Raw genomic sequence first — 16,438 nt, 5'->3', positions numbered from 1 at the left:
ACTTGGGACAGACTTTTAAACTGCTATACAAAAGTGAAGCCAGAATCATTTTTCTCCCTGGCCCACCATTAAAAATTGAAAAATAAAGACCTTAAACATGACCATATCAATTACCTAGATTTTACTTTTCTTGAAGACTATAGCCCAAGTGACAGCTGTCTGAAAAGCAGAATTTTCTCTTCACTTCCCTACAATGTTCACTCTCCAGAAATGGTTATCTGGTACCAGTTAGCTACATCTGTGAAGAAGGTACATCCTCAAGTCTAATTCAAGTTCATCCCTTGGAGAAGTGACCTGAGGAGAAATAATAGGCTGGGTCTAAATAACCCAGTCTCATCCAGTGAATCAACTCTGGGAGTCAAAAAATAATGGGGCTTGTGTGCACCATGAAATCCAACAACTTTGTTGATGAGAGATAAAGGCCACAGAATTTCTAAAGTTAAAAAGATTACTTACAGATCTAATCCTGCTTCCCTCTACCTCCCCAGTCAACACAAGTTTAAGTTAGGAAGTATTCCCAGGGGGCTCTGGTAAAACCTTGGATGTTGATGCTCCTCAAGCATTGAGGAGAGCCAAGTAGCCTCTTCTCCGCTAGCAAGGAGTGGAGCTACTTAAAACAGGTGTTTTCTGTCCTAATGGAGATGACTTGGAAGTTAGTCATTCTTTTCCTGATGTCTAGTTCTTGTTAACAAGGTAGGCAGGGGACTTGCCAAAGGTCAGAGAAAGAGAGAAGAAGCCTGTGGGGTGAAAGAAAAATGAGTCCTGGATGCAGAAGATGCAGCTCTGGGTCTGACTCATAATTCTTCTGGATACTAGCATAACAATGAGAAGTTGTTTTTCTCAGTTTCCGAATGAGAAAAAATAAGAGTGAGGATTGGATCCAATGAACTTTAAAGCCCCTTTCAGCTCTCAGAATGAGTTCAGAGAATAATTGTACCAGAATCATCAAAAAAAAAAAAAAAAAAAAAAGGCAGATGTTAACTATCACCATTGTAATAAGGAGATGGAGGACTGTCAGGCTATTACACTGCAGACCCTCCTCATTTCATCTCCTTCATTGTGATGAGAGAAGATTTCAAGATACTAAAGCTTTAGACTTGGTCTTGGCAGCCCTAGCTGTGTACACTGAGGTGTTTTCAGCCCTTGCTGGTTTGCTTGGCTGTGGTAGGATGCAATGTCCAGTTACTTGTTAAATGGTGACTGAGTCAGCCTTCTTTCAAAATAGAAGAGATAATCACTTATAGATGTGTGAACTGAAGGACATGGAAAAGCTTTCTTATCCCCCCAAACATTTCCATCTTGGCCAAAAATTCCCATCATAAGAGTCAGTGTTTAGATTAAGAGCACTGATTTTTGGAAGCCCCAGTAAGATGACCTGTGGAAGGAAATCCACAATACTTTAGCTTGAATGAGATCAGAATAGATAGCATTAAAGATCTGGCCCTGAAGGAAGAGACCAAGAGGGAATGGAAGATTCTTCTAAGTGAATCAGCATGGCTCTGGATGCAAGGATTCTTTCTTCCCTAGAGAAGGCTGGGAAGGGCTAGAGGCCTAAACACTGGCTTCTCTTAGTTTGGAGGATCACTATTCCTAGGGATAATATGTAAAATTTACTGTAGATGATATAATTCTGAAGCAGGAAAAATGGGACATAGTTTCCCTACTACCCTTTTGGTATCACAAAAGAGATATGTTCCCATCAACGACAGGACAGGCTTAGGATAAATGTTCTTCATTTAGATATCACTTTCCTTCCAGTTAAATATTTCTCCTCATTCTCATTGAAGGAAGTACTGCATGCAATTTAAAGAAATTTAGCCCTCCTGAAATGTGACTTTTTTTTTAGAGTACTTTTGTTGGGGCAGTAGGCTGCTTGGTTTGATTGATCTGGCCCACACAAAGCATGCTATTCTTTTACTTTTCATCCCTGGTTAGATCTGACCTGGGAAGATTTCTCTTCAACGTAAGAGAAAAAATTATTCAGAATCAGAGAGGCCAGGGGTGCTTGAGTGCAGACTCATATGGGGAGGAGGCTGGACAAGGTGATCCCTGAGAATTCTCCTGAGTTCAGAACTACATGGTTCTACTAGATGTGTGTGGTCTCACTGTTCATTTCAAAATCGAACACCTTGAAGGCAGCTTAAATAAGGGCAAGTTGGGGTTGATGATGCAGACCATGCATCTGTGCTAAAGCAGACTCAAAACCTGGTCTTGTGAGCTAGGAAAGGCCAGAATGATGTGCTCCTGGAAGCCTGGGAACTGCACTCCAGGCTGGACTTTGAAGCCAGTTATGAGGATAAAGTCCTGAATGAACTATCAGACCCACTGCAGATCAAAGGCAGACAAGAGAGGGCAAAAGAAGAAATTCATCCATCTACTCTTACGTTTGGAAGAGAACTTCAAAGCAAGCCCATATTAGAGTCTATTCTCCCCAAAGACTGAGGTGATACGAGAATGTGTTTTCAGGTGTCGGGGGTAATGTTAGTATTTCTTCCTTGTTAAAGATTCCCAGTAGATATATCTATTTGTAAAAAAAAATAATAATAATTGCTGCTGATTTGGTTAAATGGAATTGGGGTGCTAATTGCTAGTGATTAATATTAGGAAGAATGGGATTGGGTGGGAGCTTGAGTAATTACTTTTAGAGAAGAATTACCCTACTTACATGGAAGTACTCCTAGAACCTTGAGGGGGATTTGGAGCCAGCCATTCTCTGGAAGAGAGAGTTGAGAACCTAGCTACAATGAATTATGACCCCATTGGCAGAAGCATTAAATAAAACAAAAAGCAATTTTGGCAAGCCATTCTTTTGGGCCACAATGTAGAAATGATGTCGTGTCTGGGAAAGATCAGCCATCATGCTAACAATTGGTAATCTAGTCTTTGGAGAATGCTTCACTTCTTCCCTACCCAAAACAACCTAGGACTTCTTGGTTTGGAGTCAGAGGTGCTGGGTCTGCTGTCTACAATTGTGGGTTGGGGGCAACTGTTTTGGTTTTCTGGGCTTCAGTTTTTTCATTTGGAAAATGAAGAATTTGGATAAATGTTCTCTCCAGTTCTTTCTAGCTTGAAACATTGAATGGAGGGGCTGTTGGGAAGACTGAGACAAAAATTCTATGGCACAACAGCAAAGTTATTTAGCCTTAGTCTACATTGAAATGTAAATTGTTAACTTATGTCTTCCCTTTGACTACAATCTCCTAGTTTCCATCAGCTAGCAATTTTTCTAGTGTGAGGTCAATTGTCAATTCAACAGAGATGTCTTTAGAGAACTGTCCAACGTCCTCATCTGGACCAGAGAATCATGTAGGGAATTTGTGTGACAATGAAACATCTTTCTTTAGTGCAGAACGGCAATCTCACTTCTATGTTACAGAACCACTGGAAGGTTATGGGACTCTTCCCCAGTCACATAATAAGCATTAGAAGTGGGATTTGAATTCATATCCTTGACTCCAAGGTCAGTGCTGTAGCTACTCTGATAGACTTTATGTTACAAATGTGAGGTCTGATAAAAACATTTTCACACTTATGAGCTATGGAAAATGTGACCCATACATCTGGAATGGCCAAAGACATTTCTATTTAAAGACAAGGACAATCTTTGGGACCATTTGCTCCCCAAATGTGAAAGGACTATTCTTGTCTACATAAAAATCAAGGATTGAGCTTGATGCATAGAACAGATGAGCTTAGAACCTCATGTTAAACAGACATTCACAGCATGTCTGGGAAAATATGTGTTTATAGTTTAATTGTAGAGTAAACTGTGACCCTCGCCAGAGCTGAGCTGCAATAAATGTTTCGCTCAAATGCCTGTGTAGGTGGATGTACTTAAAAATATAAGTGAGAATATAAGAAGCTTAGATAAGTGGGTGATTCTCAAATGCTAAGTTAGGGCTGAAAACGTGTCCTGCTAAATCCTTGTTTGTCCCGATCATGACAGAAAAGTGTCACAGAGTGAGCTCGGTAGAAAAGGATATTATATTAAATATGTAATTTAACAAGGCATGACAGCAGTTTGAATGGAGCAAAACGGCCCAGATCTGGATTCTAATAAATAAAGAAAGAGAAGCACTTTCTGTCAGCAGTCAGACCTTAGGAAACTGGAGCATTACAGCTGGAGAAGAGGAGGAGGTTTGTAGCCAGGAAGGCAATGGAACCCAGCCAGCTTTGATTATTTATGGTGTGTTGATGAAGGAACAACTTTCCATATGAGGCACAGCTTTACCGAAGAACAGTAAAGCTCACTAGAGGAAAAGGTCCAGGGAAAAAAGAAGAAGGAACAGAAATGATACTGAATGAAAACAATTCTAACGTTTAAAAAATGTTTTTGCCTAAGCCTTGGAATTTCTTCAACATAAGGAACTTGTGATGTGGAAAGCTGCCTCCACTGAGATAGAATGCCTTGACCTGTCTAGGAGTGAACAAAGTATTTATTAAGTGCCTACTGTGTACCAGGCTTTGTGCTAAGCACTTGGGGATACGGAGAAAGGCCAAAAATAAATTCCCACTCTTGGGGAGCTCAGGATCTAAAGGGGAAGAAACATGAGAACGGCTATATATGCACGAGGTGTGTGACAAAGGGGGGGGATTGGGACAGGCTGTGGCATTTGAGTCAAGCCTTGCAAGATGCCAGGGAAAGCAGAGAGAGCAGGAAGAGAATTCCAGGCATGGAGGATGGCCAGGGGTTTCCATAAAAAATTTTAAAGAACATTTCGAGAGATGAAGTTTGTGTACAAGAAACAGCAAGGAGCCAAGGTCAAGAAGGATAAAGTCTGAAAAAGCCCATTGAGTCTGGCAGTGAAGGAAGGGATCCTCGGTAACTGGGAGAGGAGTTCACTGATGATGTAACCAACAGTCCTAAGTTGTCAGGGACCGAGAGGTTAAATAGCATGTTTATAATACATAGCTCGCATGTGTCTGACACAGTACTGGAACTCTGGTCCTCCTGACGCCAGAGCTGGTCCTGCAGCCATGATACAAATGACATTCTAAACGCTGTCTGTTCATAAACAAGCCCTAGCTCAAAAATGGCGTTTGGGGCATTTAGCCATGGACGCTACATTTCTATCGATCAGATTCAATGGATACTCCAAATTCTCCATTAAACTGTTGTGCCGTTTAAAATTATTTCAATCTCAATTATATTGGTATTCCTTCTGTTGGTGAAAATCAAAGCCTATTTGCACCATCTCATCCTGAGCCATTATCCATTCTGTCTACGCTGAGCCCTCACAGATAATTCACTGAATGAGCTGGAGACCTTCCTCTAGGTATTTTTTGCATTTCCTAAATGCTAGTGAAAGACTTGGATTATCTATTTTCCATTGGTTCCAATGTCTAACCACTTTCTCTCCTCTTCTGATCATACCTTTCCTCAATTATAACCTTAGATTTCCTCCCTGCTTCCCAATGGTCCTGAGCTGGTTTATTTTAAGCTCCCTAATTTATCAGTTGGATCTTCTAATGAACTCTAAGGACTTCTATAGAGCCTTAGGTCCTTCCATCCTGAAGAGAAACCCTCCAATAAGTGATGTCTAACCCATTGAGAATGAGCTTCTTGAGTGAAGTCCATTTCCTTTTTCTATTTGCATTCTTGTTATGTAGCATAATACTTGGAATATACTAAATGCTTAATAAATGCTTTTCCAATTCATTAACTCATATCCTTTTACCACCTCTTGAGCATAGTTTATTGTTGGAAACTTGTTAAACACCCTCTTATGGCCTCTACCATCTTTCCATTGCCCTCTGGGTCACTGCAAATTTGTGATATTAAGATTTTTTTTTTTTTTTTACTATGTAACACCTCCAGGAGCCACTTAGGCTTATTAAAAGTACTGTACAACTTTCAAAATGCAATTGTGCCCTTTCCCCCCCAATTTGAGTCTGGGCCCAGCTCATTCTGTCCCAAATACAAGGTGTTCTAAAAATCTCAGCACAATTAGCTTAAAACCGAATTAAGCTTTTTGGAAATGCTGTTTGCTGTACTGAACTCAACTGAACAACAAACCAGACAAAAGGAATGCAAATTGGAGACCAATTCTAGCTCTACAGAATTCTGGGTTGTTGTTTGGCTTTTTCCATCCATTCGGTTTTTCCCAGGCAGGTTGTCAGCCATCTCTTTTGAATAATCAGGAATCTCATGGAAGCCTGAGAATGCTCTGCAGTTTGATGCAAGCAGCATATAGATTGATACTCAATGACTAGAAGTGTAAATATTATTGTCCCCATTTTTCTGGTCTCATTCTCTCCCTGAGATATTTTATAAATTTAGTCTATAATGGTTTTAAGATTCTATTACTTTCAGTATGAGATCCTGAGAATTCTTAACTTTCAAAAAATCATTTGTAGAAGACTGGCCCAATACACTGGAAGTTTTCCTTTGGTATCTGTAATATTTCAGAAATACCAGGGCAGTATTTGGGTTGTCTGTGTAATACTAGTCTTCCCTCTGGATCTCCTCCTTTTCCAATAAAAAATGATGTACTTATGTGAGATTTTTACTTTTTTTCCCCCAGCATTTTAATTTTTCCTTTTAAAAATATCTATTTGGTCCTAACTGCTTCACCCAAATGCTTGACTTCATCAGAATATTAGCCAAAGAAGTAATGTAATAACTTAGCTTAGCAAATGTACTTGTTCTTTCTTATAGACATGTAGTGGCACTGAATCTAGTAATTCTTACTAGAATTACTAGTAATACTTACTAATTCTTAATTAGTAAGAATGCCTAATCCAAATCCTGGTTATATCTCTTAGAAATAATCATGTTAACACAGTCTTCCTACATAGAATTCCTTGGTGATATTGTAATCAACAACTAGAAGCTTGCTGGAGCCAGTTTAACCTGGCTCATTGGTCAGATTTAAATCTATGGGGATCTTAAAATTTTCATTTTTAACTCAAAAAAGAACAAATGTTACAAATTAGGGTTTGATGTATTTTTTGGTTGATTGCCTAGACTTAAGAAACAATCCAAAAAATGTTAATAATGCAGTTTACGCTTATGTACTGTTTATACACACACACACACACACACACACACACACATATAGATTACCATACAGCCTATTGTTAAAACATTTACTAGACATCCCTGTTAATAACAAAGGATCCAAAATTATGTTTTAACTGTTTAGAATAAAAATGTGGACGTTATCAAGGGGATGACAAGGCAGAATAGCACTAGCTTATATAACTTGGTTCCAATCAAACTGAAAATATGAAGAAATAGGGCTCAGGAAAGAATTGTCCCCAGGAGGTCAACAGATTGAGGTAACAGATTTTTTTTTTTTTTATTAATTGGGCAAGACTGCCTTAGTTTAAAAAAAAAATTATGTCCTGTGGACTGAATTGAGGAGGCAGCTTTCTACTTGTAGTATATAAGAAAATGTAAGTCAGACCTCCTTGTCTGAAAATCGACTTTTTTGAAAAAGAAACTGATGTTCATAGTTAGTAGAGTTTGTGAGATAGAAGATATGATGCTGCTTTATCCTTGGGGGAAGGAGCAGGAGGGCATGCAATCGAATCTAATTCATAGTGCTAGTTAAGAATTCAAGGGAGGTGGTTTCTTTCTTTCAATTTTTTTGGGTGGGAGGAAGAGTCTTCCATTTGATTTTACTCAACATTTTCCCCTCTCTGGCTATTCAGAAGGTAGAAAGTTGGACTTTAGCTCTTCCACTTCATCCCAATGACTGCATGGAAAATTTTTAGACCTAAAACAGATGTTGATTGATAATCTGTTGTCTTTCTCTTTTCAGGAAAAATTATGTCTTATATTTTTAGAATTAACATTAAGTATTAAATTTTCATATGGAAGTCATTTTTAAGAGATTATTAATTGTATACTGAGGCTGTAACTTCCCCTGATAGTTCACATGCTGGGTAATTCTTAGTATACTCCATTTCTATGATCACTACTGAGTTATTAAGTTTCCCCTGTAATTCCTGAGGTCATTAATCCCAAATAAGACTATCTTAAACTAACAGGGTTTAATTCTCCCAATTTATCAGCAAATGCCCAGAGAATTGATCCTGAAAACATCAGGTACTAGTGATGGTAGAAGTGATAGGTATAAAATTCATCATTGTTATTTTCTTGATAGTGATGGGAGGATATAGACAAGGTCTCTCTCCAAATACTCCTCTTCCAGCCTTTTTAACAAAGGCTCAAAAACAAGAGGGGATAAAAATATCTTTCTTGCTTATCTCCTTAGGGTTACTGGGAGAAGAAAATGGAAAAGAGTAGCTGAAGGCATTCTCTAAATTATAAATGTGAGGAATTAAGGGATTAAAACTCAGAAGAACTGAAGGTGCATTGGGAGCAAGTGAATATTGTACACTTTGCATCTACCCTGAATCACACAGGTTCATACTAATCTGAAAATCATTTCAAAGACTGAGGGAAGGAATTCCCATCATTCCACAACATTTATTTGAGTGCCTTTGTGCAAGGGGCTTTGTTAGGCACTATGGGGGAATACAGAGTTGTCTAAAACACGACTCTTGCCCTGATGAGCTTACAACCTTAAAGATGAGAAATATACAAACAAAATTGCTGTGGTGGTTCAGAGAAAAGAAAGATTCTCTTTGGCTTGGAAGATAATAGGAACCCAACTGATGGAGCCGTGGAAGGAGGAGGGAAGGTAAAGCCAATTCATGGGCCGCATCATGAACAGAATCATGGGATGGAGACATATTCTGGGCTGTGTGGGGAAAGTGATAGGTGGTCCAGTTGAGTACCTATCTTATATTAAGTGTAGGCTATAGAACAAGAAAAGAGTGGGAATAGGGAAGGCTGAGACCATATTGGATCAAACTTCAAACACTAAATTAAGAAATTGGATGTCATTTGTTAGTAAGCAACCACCAAAGGATTATGAGCGTCAGTGGATGATCACAGCTGTTTTAGGAAATTAATTTGGTGGCCATATGTGACAGGAGAAGATACAGAAGTAGGACGACCAGTTAAAGACTCCTGCAACTGTTTAGGTAAGTTAATGAGGACATAACCCTGGATGGTGGCAATGGGAATTTAAAGAGAGGGATGGGTTAAAAAAAAGCCATTTCAGGGATAGAATCAACAGGATTTAGTTATATGAGGGTGAGCAGGAAGAAGGAGGAAGAAAAAGCAATTCAGGTTTTGCACTGGGGTGAGCAGAAGAATGCTGGTGTCGCTAACAGACACAGAAGTCAAGAGCTGATGCAGTTTTGGCAAAGAGGAAGTAGGGAAGAAGATGAACTTTGTTTTGAACACTATCTTCCAAACATTCCATAGCTATAAGATTATTTCTGTATCCAGAATGAGCTGAAACTTAAAAGATGAACATTTCAGATTCTGCTAGACTATCAGAATCTGAAATGTTCATCTTTTAAGTTTTCTAGATGTTAAAAAAGGAGTTTTATTCATGAATTAGAAAAAACAAAAAACCTGGGCCTGTTAAATTAATAACACAGAGACATTCTTCCAAGCCACCATTCAAAAAGAAGCTCGCCTGAGGGACAAGGGAAAGCAGCTGAGACACCCAGGTTTCTGGCTGGAACAATCTATGTTACTTTTCAGGCTATAAATATTTTAGCTCTGCTTTTTTGAAAATAATTTCTTACCCAGAAAAATGCATGTTTTTTTTTATATATATAATAGCTAGAGTATTAAAAGAATCTTGATTACTTTGAAGAGAAAACTCTACTTGTAAGACATGCCAGCAAAGACTCTTTAAGGCAATGAACATTAAGCATTAAAGAAAAAAAAAATTGAGGGACTGGATATGTGGAATTTAAATTAGGGCAAATGACAATCTTATTAAATACATTCTCCTAAAGCATATCAAATAAAGCCCAAGGATTTAATATATATCAACATTCATTACCATAAAACTTGGTACTACTTTTGAGACCGAAATTAAGTTTTCAGTCTAGAAAGTTATCAGATTTATCAATGTTATATCAATAGAAGGCATTTGTGTGCTAGTACACAAAAATGGTAGTAATGTATAATGTTCATCCTGCACAGTATATTTTAAGCAGATCTTATAATCTTGATTTTTGTATTCACATTCTAGTCTTTCTATTTATTTTGAAAAGGAGTCAAAGTTTTTTTCAGCTAATTAGTGACATTTTACAACAAATTCTCATTCAAATCCAAAAATTCTGTGCTGAGTTTCTTGTGTAGTTCATAAGAAAACAAATTGTATAAAATTTGCCTTTATTCATGAAAATTTTTTTTTCATGGCCCAAATGCGTAATTAAGAGAAACAAGTACAGCATTAAACTCTGTGGGGAAGGGCAGAGCAAAAATTTCCTGTCCTGTTTCCCTCCCAGGTATTTCATTTTTCAGCCTCATTAGAAAGTTCAATTACTCCCTGTGAAGATAATGCACTTAAAAGAGCCCAAAGTACAGACGGGTCTTCGCAGTTGTGCTGCTGCTCCCAATGAAGGAAGAGTTCTTCTTTCCGTTCCAGCGTCTGCTTACAAAGGAGACAGTTAAATCCCAAGTTAGACCAGACCTGAATCTTGTACGGCGTGGCGCCATCCGGGCTTGGCAGAGCCTTCCCTGGTTCGCTGGTTCCCAGCGCAGCCTCCTCGCTCTTTGTTAATACGTCTAGGTTTTTCTGATGGAGGAGTAAGATTTCCCGTTTGAGCTGGATGGGGAAGGCATAGACCTCCTCCTCCAAGGCGTCCCTCCTCCCCAGAGCCCTCCTCTCGCTGTGCTGCTTCCAGAAGTGAGCCGCCCGCTTCACCACCTCGTCCGGAGCGCCCTTGCTGCCCGGGAAGGTCCCTTCCTTCAGTTTCCCCGGAACATCCTCTCCGTGCACATACAACAAATGGAATTTCATCTCAGAAAAAGACTGAGCGGTGACCTGACAGCGGCCACACCTGATGTCCAACTTGACCTCACTGGCCGCTCCTGGAAGGAGGGTCTCCTCCAGGATGGACTTGTTTTCTCTGAAAATAGAAAAAGCAGAGGGTGCATGAGAGTCAGCCCTAGTAAAGCCTGAGTACCAGCAGTCTGGTGCCCGAAATACCCGCCCAGACAGGGGAGTGTGGACAAGGCAAATGGAGGAATGGAGGTGGATGGCCTCCGATCGAGTCATCAGGGCTTCCCTTAAGGCCTCTCCTTCAAGGGGAGTGACTCATGCTGTCCTTACAGTCTGTTACAGAGACAAGCATGTCAGGGCAGGGAATCCCGAAAGAATACATATGGCCTGGGATGACAGACAGCCAGTTCAACTTTCAGCTCTGTCAGTACAGCTCTGTAATCTTGGGCAAGTCATTCAACCCGAGTCTTTTTCCTCATCCGTAAAATGAGTCCCTTCCAGCTCTCATAGCTCATGGATATATTCATCTTTGAACAATGCCCCAAAATGGAGCTTTTGTTTGATTTACAAGGATTTAGATACTTAAAACTAACCACCCATGAACAATTATAACAAATTTTATAGGGAGTTATGAAGTAGTTTTAATTATAAAAGCACAGAGATGTTTCTGAAGGCCCGAAATAGATATAAACAATGTTAAATCTTACTCCAGCCCCCAAACCAAAACTGAATTTCTCTCTCATGTTCCGCTGCCATCAACACTTACCTTTCCACTGATTCTTCTGCTCCTCGATTCTTTGGCCCTTTGCCCTGCAGCAATTCACTGATGGAGGGTTCAGTGTTGATCAAAACCCGATGTACTTCTTTCAAATGGCCAAAGTAGACCCTAATATGACCAAAAACTTTTGCACAAAATTCACAACACATGAGCTTCTTGAGACGACTCTCACTGTGATGAAGCTTCATGTGGGTGCTGAGACTTCCAGAATGCACATATGCTTTGCGACAGATCCGGCAACTGTAGGGCCGTCTGTTTGTATGAGTGTTCATATGATCCTGAAGATGGTGTTTAAACTGAAAGTGGTGGTTGCAGATGTGGCATCTGTGCCAAGGCTTTTTTATGGCAGAAAAGCCATTCTTGCATACGGTACCTGGCTTAGTGGAAGCACTATCATTCTGCTTAGAGCCGAGATACTTATTTGAAAGTGAACTATTTGACAAAACGTCTCGGTCTGAGCAGCCAGGGGATTTGGTCTGTAGAACAGGTGCAGGGGAAGCCAGGGGAGCCACTGCTTGCATGACAATGACAGGCTTGGGCATAATATTCCGATACTTTTTCACAGCCCCAGTTTTTCTGTCTCTGAGTTCCTGGGGGTCAATTTTTACTCTTTCTTTACCATCTCTACATGTGTCAACGATACACTTCCTCTTCTTGGTCTGAAAAGCCAAAATTTCATCTGGGATTTTGCGTTTTCTTCCTCTTCTCTTTGCTGTTCCACCATTCAATTTCTTTTTGTTGTCAACTTCCACCTTGGTGGTTGAGCAAAAGGCATCTTCGTGGGCCCCTGGCTTGGGCATTTGTGTAAGTGAAACAGCAAAAAGCTTATCAGATGTTTTGGTGGATACGCTGAAGGTTTTGGCAAATGAGGCGACTTTGTCACATTCAGATCTGTGCCAAGGAGAAGCAGGCCCTACAATGCTGGCATTTGGCTTAGCTTTACAAAACATTGCTGTCTTCATTCTTGAGTAAGGTAAGATGGGAAGTTTACCTTTAGGTGCTGTAGGAATCAGCTGAACTGCATTGCCAAAAATCGCCGGGGACAGCACAGTAATGGCTTTTGCAGAATCAGCTACTCTCTCCTTGATTTTCTCACCACCAATGGAAGAGGACTTTCTGGCTATTGTTTTTATGTCTACATTGGCTTTCACTGAATTACCCGGCTCAGCCGAAGTTTCCTCTGGTACCCATGGTTTTGGAATAATAATAGTGTCACCTGCCTCAGGTTTATTTATCAGTGGAGGTCCAGATTCTACACAGCCGCTTTCATCAAGCAAAGCAGTCACTGTGATTTCGGCTGGTACCTGATCTATTAATATCACATGTTCAGATGAATCAATGTTAGTATGAAGTTCAGAATGGTTGACTATTGAAGGTGAAGGCTGGGCACATGTTTGTATATTGCCTGGAACCTTCCTAATTACACTCACAGAAGAGTTTGGAATAGTTTCCACTTCTGGTACCTTCTTATTTCTTATAGGTTGATACCGAGGAATAGGTAATTTAAGGTTTTTGGGCAATGACATTTTAGGCTTCTGGATGGGTTGGCTTGCCACTGCTGGGGTAACATGGGGCAAAGCAACAAGAGAAAAGGTTCCCTCCTGACCGGCAACTTGCATCAGGGCATAGTTTTGTGGTGGCATTAGCAGAGGTCTAGAATTTGAGGATGTGGGATGAACTTGATCAGAGAGTGATGGTGATTGATAGGGCAGCAGTGGGGATGTTAGGACTTTAGGTGTAATTTTGGGGGCAATAGTCCTAAACTGAATTTTATTCTGTAAATTTTTCCCAGTCTGTGTTGTCCAGGGAGAGATTTTAGGTTCATCTGCAATGATAATACAAAATGCAAAAACAAAATGTTATTGTGTGATATTTATCCAAATGTTGGCAATTCAAATAAGCATATTAAAAGTAACTTAAAGAAAAATAAAATTCAATGAGATGGTATAAAGAGATTTAAAGAAGTGTCAAATCATCACTTTCACAAAATTTCTCTAAATAGTATTTCGCTGGGTCGAGGTTTCAATGCTCAAACTAGTCTTTGTAACAGGACTGGGAGTTAGGGCACAGTGCTTAGCACCTGGTGTGCTAACTAATGTAAGTTAATACATGTTTGCTTCCCTCCTTAAACAATTGGCTTTACAAAGACCGCCTATGCAAGCACTCACTTCCTTGCCCAGACCTTTTACAAACAATCCTCATGACCTACCAAGTCCTGTCATCTCTGAGCTGCACTTTCCTATACAGATCAAAGATATTAAAATGTAAAGTCCGGTCCTGAAGATGCCATAGCTGCCAATTCGGAGCAGAATAAAATAGATTGTCACTGTGAACATTCATCCCTCGCTCCCTTCAAGGCCATCCCATTTGGCACAGTGGCAACACAATTTGTTTGCACAGTGGAAGAATTCCAGCTTGAAAGCCAGCCTTGTTTCTATTTCCCCATGTGACTTGTGAATTTCTCTTGACACCTTTCAAATTGTTTGTGTGCTTTTGCAATTGAATCACTAGCATTTAAAAGCTGAAATGACTTTGCTCAACCACACTGCCATTTAAAAATGTTATAATCTACCAAACATGCAAAGACAGAAAACATTCTCCAGCTCATGCAAATGAAGTAATCATACTCTAGGATTTATGGGAGCACCCAGTGACTAGTTATTTCATCTTATTCCACTTTAAAGGCAGCAGGAAATACAGGAAACAAAACAAAACAAAAACACCAGAGTCAGAGGATCTAGGTCTGAATAGTGTCTTCCCTACTTACTACTAATCTAAAATTGGGTAGTTACTTAGTCTCAGTGGGCTTCTCTTTTTTCATATGTAAAATGGAGATAATACTTTCCTCAAGACCAAACTGTGAAGTGGTTAGCAAACAGATTTATAAACTGTAAAGTCTTACATAATGTGAGATATTGTTATTCTAATAGGTCTCTTCCTTAACCCAAATGAAGAGAAGAAAGGGAGACAAAGACTGGTTATGGACCTATCATAGGATATATTCCCTGAGTGGAAACCAGAATAAGGAGGCAATTTCTTGCCAAAAATCTTTACACGAAAGAAATGGTCTTAGATAAAGAATTCAATCTGCATTTCTAACTCTGGACAAAGTGTACAAGTTCAACATCTTTCTTTTTGATTGAGGCATTCACTTCTACAGTTTGATAAATGGAGTGTTAAATAGGCTAGGGACATTTGTCACAGTCTCTATATAGATGACACTGCTATATTTAGCTGGAATACTAGATCATCAGGATGATCTCAGCTTGCTAGGTACAATAGGTAACACTGATCTCATAGCAGACCTTAGTAAATACCATTTGGGATTTCAAGACATCAAATATCTGGGATACTTGAGAGAAATGGGCCTGTAAGACCCATTTGAGACAAAACAGAATTTTAGAAGGGAAGGCTATAATTAAAAAAAAAAAAATACCTGGGTTATTGGTTCTCAGAGACAAAAAGCCAAGCTTTGAGTGACCAAGTTGATTCATGACCTGAATAATCTCAGAAGGGTAAACCAGATAAAATGACCTGTACACCAAAGTGTCAAGGAAAGCTGAAATAGGCTCTGATTTCTCAACTTGTTTTAAGAATCCCAGACTTTTCCCTCATACTGACTGCTACAAATAGACTGCTACTGCTATAATTAGGCACACTGCTGATAGGAAATCAAGAAAATATAAACATTTTGTGCTGTATCATAGGAAAAACTAAGTTGACAAAAATAAAGACCTCAGAAAACTCTTTAAGGACCCACCTTCTCAACCTGTCCAATCTTAACAAATCTCCCTTCTACCACATAATTGACAATGGTCAATTTTTCTTGAAAACCCTGCAGAAAGAGGTTTCTAGAAAAACTTTCTGGAGTAGCCCTGTTCTAATTTTGAAAAGTTCTATTGTTAGGAAGTTATTCCCTTAGGGATAAGTCTTCCTTTTTTTTTTTTTTTTTAAATTTAATAGCCTTTTATTTACAGGATATATACATGGGTAACTTTACAGCATTAACAATTGCCAAACCTCTTGTTCCAATTTTTCACCTCTTACCCCCCCACCCCCTCCCCTAGATGGCAGGATTACCAGTAGATGTTAAATATATTAAAATATAAATTAGATACACAATAAGTATACATGACCAAAACGTTATTTTGCTGTATAAAAAGAATCAGACTCTGAAATATTGTACAATTAGCTTGTGAAGGAAATCAAAAATGCAGGTGTGCATAAATATAGGGATTGGGAATTCAATGTAATGGTTTTTAGTCATCTCCCAGAGTTCTTTTTCTGGGCATAGCTAGTTCAGTTCATTACTGCTCCATTAGAAATGATTTGGTTGATCTCGTTGCTGAGGATGGCCTGATCCATCAGAACTGGTCATCATCTAGTATTGTTGTTGAAGTATATAATGATCTCCTGGTCCTGCTCATTTCACTCAGCATCAGTTCGTGTAAGTCTCTCCAGGCCTTTCTGAAATCATCCTGTTGGTCATTTCTTACAGAACAGTAATATTCCATAATTTTCATATACCACAATTTATTCAGCCATTCTCCAACTGATGGACATCCATTCAGTTTCCAGTTTCTAGCCACTACAAAAAGGGCTGCCACAAACATTCGTGCACATACAGGTCCCTTTCCCTTCTTTATAATCTCTTTGGGATATAATCCCAGTAGTAACACTGCTGGATCAAAGGGTATGCACAGTTTGATAACTTTTTGAGCATAGTTCCAAACTACTCTCCAAAATGGTTGGATTCGTTCACAACTCCACCAACAATGCATCAATGTCCCAGTTTTCCCGCATCCCCTCCAACAATCATCATTATCTTTCCCTGTCA

At 39.4% G+C, this 16,438-nt stretch overlaps 1 protein-coding gene across 4 annotated transcripts in view; it reads right to left on the bottom strand.

The window, feature by feature from the left end:
* Positions 1-5,762: 5,762 nt before the first annotated feature.
* Positions 5,763-16,438, bottom strand: part of ZNF438 (zinc finger protein 438) — a 131,353-nt gene continuing 120,677 nt past the window's right edge. For all 4 annotated transcript variants that reach the window (XM_031939757.1, XM_031939759.1, XM_031939760.1 and 1 more), the window contains 2 exons: positions 11,590-13,426; positions 5,763-10,950 (listed from right to left, as the gene is read on the bottom strand). In XM_031939757.1, the coding sequence (XP_031795617.1) occupies positions 10,332-10,950; positions 11,590-13,426 (2,456 nt within the window). In that variant the 3' untranslated portion in view covers positions 5,763-10,331. The remainder of the gene's footprint in view (positions 10,951-11,589; positions 13,427-16,438) is intronic.

This window comes from Sarcophilus harrisii, chromosome 5 (genome assembly GCF_902635505.1).
Source record: "Sarcophilus harrisii chromosome 5, mSarHar1.11, whole genome shotgun sequence".
In the NCBI taxonomy this organism is placed as follows: Eukaryota; Metazoa; Chordata; class Mammalia; order Dasyuromorphia; family Dasyuridae; genus Sarcophilus; species Sarcophilus harrisii.
Note: the sequence above shows the minus strand (reverse complement) of the source record. Positions and strands in the feature narration are given on the sequence as shown.